This window comes from Scyliorhinus torazame, chromosome 2, assembly GCF_047496885.1.
Source record: "Scyliorhinus torazame isolate Kashiwa2021f chromosome 2, sScyTor2.1, whole genome shotgun sequence".
Classification (NCBI taxonomy): Eukaryota; Metazoa; Chordata; class Chondrichthyes; order Carcharhiniformes; family Scyliorhinidae; genus Scyliorhinus; species Scyliorhinus torazame.
Genome location: NC_092708.1, coordinates 176640224 through 176651723, shown reverse-complemented (window position 1 = coordinate 176651723; position 11500 = coordinate 176640224). Strand labels below are relative to the sequence as shown.

At 47.3% G+C, this 11500-nt stretch overlaps 1 protein-coding gene across 1 annotated transcript; it reads right to left on the bottom strand.

The window, feature by feature from the left end:
- Positions 1 to 337: 337 nt before the first annotated feature.
- Positions 338 to 10495, bottom strand: LOC140407811 (uncharacterized). The gene is made up of 2 exons (XM_072495060.1): positions 9221 to 10495; positions 338 to 1252 (listed from the first exon to the last, which is right to left on the bottom strand). Exons 1-2 carry the CDS (start codon positions 9515 to 9517, stop codon positions 410 to 412), a joined length of 1140 nt encoding a protein of 379 aa, XP_072351161.1. The 5' UTR covers positions 9518 to 10495; the 3' UTR covers positions 338 to 409.
- Between the last annotated feature and the right edge of the window lie 1005 nt (positions 10496 to 11500).

Here is an 11500-nt window from a genome sequence, read left to right as displayed (position 1 = left end):
AGTATGATCCAGTTTCCAGTGGCGGACCTACATTTTTGGGGCCCTGAAGCTCGAACTATTATGGGGGCCCCTTCGCGACCAGCAACGAGGTCTGGGTAACCACTGTTATCTTCTTCAATGGGTTTGTTCCACGACAGATCACCACAAATTTTTTTTTAATTTAACCACTACATCTCAGGTTTTGATTAAAATTACTGTACTGGATTATCTCACATGTCAAAGTCACTGGTGTGAATAAAAATTTCCTATGCCTTATAGTTTTCGAGTTATGGGGGGATGAAAATTAGGGAAATGCTGTAGACATGCATGATGCATCATAGAATGATGAAATAAAACATAGAAAAGACCACAGTCAAGAAAATCTTTTATTTTAGACACCTATGATAATACATACTACATGAAGCACATTTCACAAAATACTCTTTTTTCTGTTTTTTCTAGCAACATATTCACGTACAGTTTTGTCATATGAGAGCTTCCTTGCAATGTCATTTTCGAGAGACAATATGCATAAAGAATTTAAGCGCTCTTCAGTCATGGTAGACCGAAATTTGTTCTTTATAAAGGATATCTTTGAAAAATTCCTTTCTGCTTCACAGCTCATGATAGGCTTGGTCAAGTACAGCTTAAGCGCAGTAGTAATATTGGGGAACATTTCAATTAGGTGTTGCTCACAAATAAGCAGAAGAATTTCTGCGCATTGCATTTTAGATGGCGTGTTTTCTTCAGTGTGCTGGGATTTCCTAAGGCGCAAATATTCTTTGAACTGATAACACTCGTTTACTAATTTGTGGTCAATATCATCTTTGCAATATGATATTATAAGTTTAATACTGTCCTCATCAATTTCAGAATTGTTCACCAATTCTGAGAGGAACTTGAACCTTTTCGCAATCTGCTCATCTGGGTCAATCCTCTTGTGTAACTGGATTATCAAGCAGTCATAGAGTTTATATAGAACTTCTGTCCTAAATTTGTCAGCTCCTCTCAAAGAAGCAATACCACTTGTTCCATCTGAAAATTTCCTTGTAACAATGCGTTTGGAAGCATCAGAATAACTTGAGGTGATATCTTCACACAAACCTTTTGCTTCTGATTCATAGTGTGCAATCCTATCGGCTGAATTTTCTGAGTTCTTTAACAAACGAAAGTAAAGATGATAGCAGAAGGTAACCTTCAAATACATCAAAACCAGGGGTTTGGAGTTTCTTACTTGTTTTATTGAAACGCTCCAGCACTTCTTCCCAAACGACTGTTAAAATAGCATATTCCAGCTTTACTAACTTGTGGTATAAATTCTTTGCGTCTCGTTTACATTCAGGCTTCTCTTCTGAATCTTCAAAAATATGTTAGCGAGTTTGTAAAATACCCATATATCCATTTTTAATTGCCCGGACTGCTTCATAGTGTGCAGACCATCTAGTTACACTTAAACTCTTTAGAGAAAAATGTAGATTGCCCTATGTGTTTAAAATCCCCCATCTTCATGGAGATAATTTAACACATACGCCCTTTTATTACTTTTTCATAAATACTTATAATATAGTGTTAGCCTAGGCTATGCGGTCGTAGCCTACCTTCCGTTCGCCTCTTCATAAAACCAATAGGCTTAGGCTAATCTAACACTATTTCACCTTTATTACTTACCTTACTTCCCTAAATATAACATTTATTTTTGAGTAGGGGTAATTAAAATTTTATATCCTTATGAACACTTTAGTGAAAAAAATTCTTGTCTAGATCGCTATGACGAGTGCTATCACGTTGAAAATTCACGTTAGCATTGTGATTGCCTTTTCAACGGCTCCCCTTTTTTGTTCTGACACGTCATCTACTGTTTGTATTTCTGTCATAAATGTTAATAGTGTTTTAAATTATTTATAATTATTTTATATTAAATATATTTAGAATGAAACTTCCTTAATTTGAATGTTTTTTCGTTTGCGGCTAGCCTACATGATACTTTAATAACCTTTTAATTTTTATTTTAAGTATTATTTTGTATTGAATTACACTATATTGTTAATATTATTATTTTTTAAAAAACCCTTCTCATACAGTACACAAAATTTTAAGCAATGTGGACTAAAGTCACTTCTGGGGCCCCTCCGGGATTAGGGGCCCTTAAGCTTAAGCTTCATTAGTTTCATAGTAGATCCACCCCTGCCAGTTTCACTTTAGCTTTGTGAGCTTCAAGCTTATTTGTCCACGTATATATGTTCTTTCGGAACTTTGAAACCCACATCTGCTACCCTGAAAGACAAGGGCAGTCTCAATAAATGAAACCACAACGTCTTTACCCAATCCCTAATGAGTGATTGTCGCTTTTATATAATTATAAAAACATAACAGTGACCAAGGACAGGGATACCAGAGGTAACATTGTGGGATTCACTGGCTACTATTGGACAGATCACAAAAGAAGTACACAAACACTACATAAGAGGGTGGGAATACAAACACTGCTTCAGGAGAAAAGGTCATGTAAACATCCAAGAATTATTAATAAAGTTGAAATCATTTCTGTAATAAACAGGATTAACTAAAATATTAGGGGGCTCGATTCTGCCACTGCGTTGTGCTTGGCACTGATCCTGTTGCAACAGGAGCATCGTGGGAGAGGCCCAAATCAGGCTTCACGTCAGGCATAAAACTGCACCCGAGTCCCCCGACCCAAGGCGCCCGGCGCAATCTGGGTCACACCATCGCTGGGCATGATCTAAATAATCATCTTTAAATGATCCATTAGGCTCATTTAAATATGTGGGTCCTGTTTGAGGTGTGCTGTTTAAGACCGCAGTCTCCCAGTTCTTGGGAGCCACCAGCCATACCATGAGGCCTCACCCAGGCGTTGATTAGTTCTGGTCTCTACAAGTGGAGACCAGCTGTGATGGCCACTCCAGGGGCCTCGGAGGTCTTTGGAGTTCCCCAGGTGGTTGAGGACAGGGCAGGGCAGTGCCCAGGCACTCCCTATGGGACACAAGCATCCTGGCAGAATGCGATAAGCAGTTGGCTGCCTCCTCCTCTGATGCTCATCCTGGGGATACAACTAGATGTAGCGCCAGAGCATGGAACTTTAAGATTGAGGATCACTGAGTGGATGCTGGGGGAGCGAGGGGGGCACCATTGTTAGCTTGGGACAGTTTGGATTTTGTAAGTGCGCAATTAAAACATTCTATAACTGATACATGAGAAGCCTCTGTCACGCAGTCTCCAGGATTAAACAGTCAACAGGACAATAAAGTCACCAGCAATCTGTAAAAGCATTTCCTCAACACCACTGCTGCACGATCAATTAAACTCGAAGACGAGGTTGTATCATAACTGAAGGCTTTAATAGACTAGATCTGTTCCCCAGCGGCTTCGGTACAGAATGAGGGCTGCTGGGACGGCACCTGTTCTTATACCCCGCCTGTCAGGGCGGAGCCACATACCAAACAGCCAATGGTAAGCTGCTAGGCTTACCCAATGGTCTACAGCCTCTCGGGTACTGCAATACCTGATACTACCACATTCACCCCCTGTTAAAAGAGTCCGGCGGGGGTGGTGGCCAGTGATTACAATTGCATTGAACATGGTATGATCAGGTATGGAGGTACAGTGAGTATTTACAAGTGTGGAAGATATATACAGTCAGTGTTCATGTACAGTTACAGTGTAGCAATCAGTCGGTCAGGTGGCCTGGTCGTCCTCCTGGATCGTCTGAGCCTCTGTGGTGGTTCTGGTGGGGGTCCGGGCATCTGCGACTCCGGGAGCGTGGCTTTGTCAGCCATGGCAGCTTCGTCACCCCTAGACGGCGCTGGTGGGGCAAACGGTTGACACAAGAGGAGGGCGACTTTAGGGGGCGTCGGTGGGTGGGATGGCCTAGGTGGGAGCGGCGGGAGGACTGACCCCCCAGTGAGGTGCTGTGGGGGGGGGGAGGAGGTGGGGGTAATGGTTCTGGTGCGCGTGGGGTTCTGGCGGGCGCCAGGTCCCGGAGGGAGACTGTATCTTGTCGGCCGTCAGGGAATGCCATGTAGGCGTACTGGGGGTTAGCGTGCAGCAGGTGGATCCTCTCGACAAACGGGTCTGACTTGTGCGCCCGCACGTGCTTCCGAAGCAGGATGGGTCCGGGTGTCGCTAGCCAGGATGGGAGCGAGGTCCCGGAGGAGGACTTCCTGGGGAAGACAAGGAGACGTTCATGAGGTGTCTGATTGGTAGTTGTACAGAGCAGCGACCGAATGGCGTGGAGGGCCTCCGGGAGGACTTCCTGCCAGTGGGAGACGGGGAGAGTCCTGGACCGCAGGGCCAGTAGGACGGTCTTCCAGACCGTTCCGTTCTCCCTCTCTACCTGCCCGTTTCCCCGGGGGTTATAACTGGTCGTCCTGCTTGAGGCGATGCCCTTGCTGAGCAGGAATTGACACAGTTCGTCGCTCATAAAGGAGGACCCCCTATCACTGTGTATGTACGCGGGGAAACCGAACAGTGTAAAGATACCCTGGAGGGCCTTGATGACAGTGGTTGTGGTCATGTCGGGGTTGGCGAACGGGAACCGGGAATACTCGTCAATCATGTTCAGGAAATACGTGTTGCGGTCGGTGGAGGGGAGGGGGCCTTTGAAGTCCATACTGAGGCGCTCAAGGGACGGGAAGCCTTTATCAGGTGCGCCCTCTCTGGCCGGTAGAAGTGCGGTTTGCACTCTGCGCAGATTTGGCAGTCTTTGGTGACTGTCCTGACCTCCTTGATGGAGTAGGGCAGGTTGCGGGCCTTTATGAAGTGGGAAAAGCGAGTGACCCCTGGGTGGCAGAGGTCCTCGTGGAGGGTTCGGAGGTGGTCCACTTGTGCGGTGGCACACGTGTCACGGGACAGGGCATCGGAAGGCTCGTTTAGCTTCCCAGGACGGTACAAGATCTCGTAGTTGTAGGTGGAGAGTTCTATCCTTCACCGCAAGATCTTGTCGTTCTTTATCTTGCCCCGCTGTGCATTATCAAACATGAACGCCACTGACCGTTGGTCAGTGAGGAGAGTGAATCTCCTGCCGGCCAGGTAATGCCTCCAGTATCGCACAGCTTCTACTATGGCTTGCGCCTCTTTTTCGACTGAGGAATGGCGAATATCTGAAGCATGGAGGGTACGGAAGAAGTAGGCAACGCGTCTGCCTGCTTGGTTGACGGTGGCGGCCAGAGCTACGTCGGACGCATCGCTCTCGACCTGGAAGGGGAGGGACTCGTCGATGGCGCGCATCGTGGCCTTTGCAATGTCTGCTTTGATGCGGCAGAAGGCCTGGCGGGCCTCCGTCGATGACGAATGTGATATAAAAGTTACTTTAGAGATATTAGTTAATGTAATGTAGAGATAGGCCAGTCTAATCCTGTGTTGGGAAAGGGTTTGCCTGGGAGAAGTCAGTGTATCTCGTCTGTCCTCCCCTTGGTGGGTACCCCCTCCTTTGGGTCGGATAATCTCCTTCTGCTGCTTGTCTTTTAAAGGGGCATTCCTGTTGCCAGTGATCTGCACGGCCGCAATTATAACATGCATTGCTCCCTCTATATCTGCCCTGTCCTCGTCTCCCAGTAGACCAATGGCCCCTCAGAGGGGGCGGCGGTTGTAAAGCTGTTGATGCATATGGTGGGCCATTAAAAAGGAGCTGAGGGTCCCTTTGGGTGGGTTTGATATCCTCCCCCTCGCTGATCCACCCACCCAAAGTCACAATATTGGGGCTCCAGCTGGTAAGCTACCATTTCTGCCGCTTGTTGGGGTCGCAGATCATCCTTTTTCATTACATACTCAGTCTTAACCTTTGTAACTGAGCCTCCTTCCTGGCCTACACTCTCCTTTCAATAAAATCTGACAGCCCTTGCCATCTGGGAAGGGTCGTTCTCTGTCCAATTCATGTTATTACATATCAAAGCAGTAGCCACGGAAGGTGGTAGGCAATGCATTAACATAGCACAATATTGAGGGGAATTCTGACCATTTTGATATGGCAAGTCGCCTGACTTCCCACGGTAGATTTCATTAAAACGCTCCAGAAATTCCTCTGGCTCTTCAATCTTCTTAGGTTTTAGGTCTAAGATAGCAGAAATATTTATGGGCTTTTGAAATGTGCTATTCAACACATTCAGGATTTGTGTCCCTCTATCGTAGTCTAACGCATGGGCTTGCTGAAGTGCGGCATGGCTAGCATAATTCAGGTGATTGGTATCTTCCTAATTGGCAACTGTCTCCGAGTCTCACCAGGGGGCACTCTAGCTATTTCCTCTGGTTCTTCCAAGACTTCGACGTCCCTCCCTGTCACTAGAGGGAGTTCTTTCTCTTTAAATCCTGGCATCTCCCTTTGTTCTCAAAATTTGCGGTTTCCCCTTGGTCTGAAGGGATTTAGGTGGTATGCTTAATTGTTTCTGGTTCGGATCAAGCCCTTCTCTCGCTGTCCGAGATCGGGTCCTAGAGCTAACTGGACTTGCGGAACAGAGCTCCTCTTCCCCTACTGATCGTGAAGATGGTAAATCGGGACCCACGCTATCAACCAAAAGGGCTGGAGTTACTGGCATGATTGGGATCTGGGGAGCAGTGACTGGATATAAATTATTATACTCTGGTGGTTCTGGAATTAGTGCAGACAATGCTACAGGTGCAGTCGGAACTTTTACTGACATTTTTAAATCATCGAATGGATCATTTTCTGTCAATTCAAGGCCAGCCATTGAACTACGTAGCCCATCTTCTGTTTGACCCGAGCCTTTCCTGTCTTTACTTGCGCGTTTTTTTTGAATGCACATTCCTTTTTCAAGACCTGTAATGTTTTTTGGTTACCCTGTTCACTAATTGGAATTCCCATTTTAAGGGCATTGTCCTGCCAACTCGATAACATGATCTTATCTCTTTCCTCTTGACAATATTGTCTCCATAATCCAATTAATTCTTTTGCTTTCATACTTTGACTCTTTTTCCAGATGCGTCCCTGAATTTTCTTAATAATCTCTAGGTCTTTGGTGCCCACTAGTGGCCATTCATCACCCATTTTACTCCTTAACGTTGCTGACATTTTCCTGAAATCTTTTGCTTTATCCGGATACATATCGCATAATATTTGCAGTGGCATACCTGGATCATTTGTGCTATCCAAGGAATTCCCCATAATCTCAACTAGTCCTCAGAACTGCGTTTTTCGCCACTACAGTCCAAGGGTACAATTTTAGCTTAATCAACTATAGATTTAAAACACTCACACATGGAATTGAATCATCTTCAGATTTAAAAACACTTATTGAACTGAACCTCCATCTACTGAAGTCACATCAGCCATAAAAACACTTATACTTGACTGAACCTCCAACTACTGAAGTCACATCAGCCATAAAAACACTTATACTTGGAATTGAATCATCGTTTTAGATGTCCCATCAACCCAAAACCTAACCCAAGCCGAATCAACAATATGAAATCCCATCAATTAAATTTCTAATCCCCAGACTGACCTTTGATTTCGTCGAGACGATCTTTCCGTACCAACCGCGAGTGACCAGACTAATCAGACGATAAGAAGAGGGGAAAAATCAATGCGCGGTCATTTTCCAGCTGTACATTGTGGGCCCCTTTTTCCCATCCTCCTGTTCATAATCAGTCTAATTCTGATTTCGCAGTTGGTCAGAACCGTCTTGAGAAATCCCGGGTTTTCGGCACCAAATGACAAATCCCAAATTTCTTTACCCGTCAGTCTGGCCTCAATAAAAGTCGAGATGGATTTGCAGGTACAGCATTAGTTAGTTTATTTGACTTGCAAGCCTGACTCAGTTCACAGCGGTACAAAACACATCTTGCTTCGTACACCTCTGGAATCAAGTGAGTCTGTAGAACAAAGAAGTCTCTACTGATACATTCAAATGGTATCAAGTTTCACATACACGATTCCCATAGGTCATCCTATACCCCTCCTGACCTGGTGATACATTCTGATTGGCTCACTCCCAATCCCTTCCTCTGGCCCCTATTACCCAGCACCCTTTTCTCCTCCTTTGGTGGACACACCTCTTCCTTTGCTTTGCCATGCGGTCTGAAATCCTTTGTCTGTGAACTCACCAGGATGAGACTGGCCTATCTCTACATTACATTAACTAATATCTCTAAAGTAACTATTTTATATCACATTCGTCATCGACAGGGGGAAGGTTGTGGACTGGATTAGGGGTTGGGCTTTGTCTGCGTCGTTGGGGACCCACTGTGCGTAATATCTGAAAAACCCGAGGCAGCACTTCAGGGCCTTGGGGTAGTGAGGGAGGGGGAATTCCATAAGGGAGCGCATGCGTCCAGGGTCGGGGCCTATAACTCCATTTTGCACTACGTAGCCGAGAATGGCTAGACGGTCAGTGCTAAAGACGTATTTATCCTTATTGTACGTTAAGTTAAGGTCTGGAGAAATTTTCGGAGGTTGGTGTTGTGGTCCTGCTGGTCATGGCTGCAGATGGTGACGTTATCAAGATACGGGAACGTTGCGCGTAAGCCGTACCGGCCAACCATTCGGTCCATCTCGCGTTGGAAGACCGAGACCCCATTAGTGACACCAAAAGGAACCCTTAAAAATTGGTAGAGCCGCCCATCTGCTTCGAAGGCAGTGTACTTGCGGTCACTAGTGCGGAGGGGTAGCAGATGGTAGGCGGACTTGAGGTCCACCGTGGAGAAGACCTTGTATTGCGCGATCCGGTTAACCAGGTCGGATATGCGGGGGAGAGGGTACGCATCCAGCTGCGTAAACCTGTTGATGGTCTGACTGTAGTCAATGACCATCCTATGTTTCTCCCCGGTCTTTACCACCACTACTTGAGCTCTCCAGGGACTGTTGCTAGCTTCAATGACCCCTTCCCTCAGTAGCCTTTGGACCTCTGACCTGATGAAGGTCCGGTCCTGGGCACTGTACCGTCTGCTCCTGGTGGCGACGGGTTTGCAATCCGGGATGAGGTTCGCAAACAGGGAAGGCGGGTCGACCTTAAGGGTCGCGAGGCCACAGACAGTAAGGGGGGCTATAGGGCCGCCAAATTTAAAAGTGAGGCTTTGCAAGTTACATTGGAAGACCAACCCCAGGAGTGTAGCCGCGCAGAGGTAGGACATAAAGGTGGAAATTGCTGAATTTCCTGCCTTGGACAGTGAGGTTTGCTCAGCAGAACCCCTTTATCTCCACTGAGTGTGACCCGGAGGCCAGGGAGATTCTTTGGTTTACAGGGTGGGTAACAAGTGAACAGCGCCTTACCGTGTCGGGGTGTATAAAGCTCTCCGTGCTCCCAGAGTCGATCAGGTAAGACGTCTCGTGGCCGTTGATGAAGATCGTCGTCGTTGCTGTTTTGAGTGCCCGAGTTCGATTTTGGTCCAGCGTCACCGAGGCCAGATGGAGCAGTTGTGGGTTGTGATTGGGCAGCATGTAGTCGGCTGTGCCGGGGGCCTGGGGCCCCATCCAAGATGGCGTCTCCCATGGATCGCACATGGTGGTCGGGGATGTACAAAATGGCGGCGGGGATGGACAAAATGGCGGCACCCATCCATCCAGCATGGCGTCCGAGGGGCAAGATGGCCGTGGCCGTGGGTCTGGCGTGGCCCTCGGATAGGGTGGTGGTGGTGAGTGCTGGCCGCCTGGGGCCCGAAGGGAAGGTTGCCACGGCGGTCCAGAGTCGTTGGAGACCGTGGCCACGGCTCGTGCTTGGCAGACCCCCACAAAATGGCCCTTCTTGCCGCACCCTTTACAGGTGGAGGTGCGGGCTGGGCAGCGCTGGTGGGGGTGCTTCACCTGCCCGCAGAAGAAGCAACGGGGCCCAACGGAGCTAGCAGGCCGTTTTACAGTGCAGGCCTGTGGGGACACGGGGAAGGTCAGTGGGGCTGCCGCTGCGGGATGCCACGTAGCCCAGGGGGCCGCTGCGCGGTTGGGCGCATAGGACTGCACGTTTCTGGAGGCAACATCCTTATTCCCAGGGTGTCCATTTCTAAAAGTCTTTGGCGGATCTCTGAAGAGCTCATACCTGCTACGAAGGCATCCCGGATTAGAAGTTCCGTGTGCTCGTTGCCTGAAACTTGCGGGCAGCCACAGTTTCTGCCCAGCACCAGTAACGCACGGTAGAAGTCCACCAGCGATTCCCCGGGGCTTTGCCGTCTAGTTGCAAGCAGGTGACGTGCGTAGATCTGGTTTACAGGGCGTATATAATGTCCTTTTAACAGTTCGATCGCATCATCATAGTCCTCCGCCTCCTCGATGAGGGAGAAGATTCCAGGGCTTACTCTCGCGTGCAGGAGTTGCAGTTTCTGTTCTCCTGAGGGTGTGCCTCCGGCCGTCTCGAGGTAGCCTTTAAAACACGCCAGCCAGTGCTTAAAAATTGCAGCCGAGATCTCCGCGTGGGGGCTGAGTTGTAGATACTCCGGCTTGATTTGGAGATCCATTCTTTCAGCTCAAGAGTAGTCTATTAAATTGATGCACGATCAATTAAACTCGAAGGCAAGGTTCTATCATAACTGAAGGCTTTAATAGACTAGATCTGTTCCCCAGCAGCTTCGGTACAGAATGAGGGCTGCTGGGACAGCACCTGTTCTTATACCCCGCCTGTCAGGGCGGAGCCACATACCAAACAGCCAATGGTAAGCTGCTAGGCTTACCCAATGGTCTACAGCCCTCGGGTACTGCAATACCTGATACTACCACAACCACCTTAAATATTATTATATTCCTTGCCTTTTCCTCCAAGATAGCCAGATTTGTAGTGTTGACAAAGAATATAAAAATAAGTTTAAATCAAAACAAATTTATTTTACACTACTTAGCTTGATTAGGTTTGCACACTTTACTAAGTAACAGATAATAAACTAATGATACTGAATCTGTAGTACAGTGTTCAACATTCTCTCTAACTATTAAACTACACTATGTCTTGACCTCGTGCATTATCTCTACAATGAAATCTCACTCTGCTCTCACCAGGCTCTCAACATCTTCTCCCAGAATTCCTAGAGATGCTGCCTTGTATACAATAATGCAGTAACACCATGTAGTGTTGAGTTACACATAGTTTCTGATGTTAACCCTTTACATCATGTGTACTATACATATCATTACAATTACCACAAACAGTAGCAGCAGCGTGTACCAAATACAAAATGCACTGCACCTAGTCTCTTTTGACAACACCTTTCAAACCCAAGATCTATATCAGGCAGAATGACAAGGGCAGTAGATTCATGGGCAAAATTCTCCACCCCTCGACTCCGAACGCTCAAGGCGCAATCGGGCAGAGAATTGGGCGTCCGGCCAAAATCAAGTTTGTACCATGCCCCGAATCGAGCGCCATTCTCCGGTCCCTCACTGGTGGTGATAACAAAGACTGAGCCCCATGCTGGCGGTGTATGCAAAACCAGCATTTAAATTAATTTGCCTTTCATGAGCGGATTTGACCCAATATGCTCCAGGCCTGCCCCATTCTCCACCCCTCAGGCGGAACTCATGCAGGCGTGGTTCACTATAGATATTTGTAAGCGGAGGCTGGGTGTCACG

What these genes read in the sequence shown, in the direction of transcription:
- LOC140407811 (XM_072495060.1), bottom strand. Translation starts at nt 9,517, where the DNA reads ATGCTGGATGGATGGGTGCCGCCATTTTGTCCATCCCCGCCGCCATTT. An exon ending in GCTTTATACACCCCGACACG is followed by an intron (nt 1,253 to 9,220) that starts GTAAGGCGCTGT and finishes CTATTTTAACAG; the next exon opens with TCGTTTGGGAAGAAGTGCTG.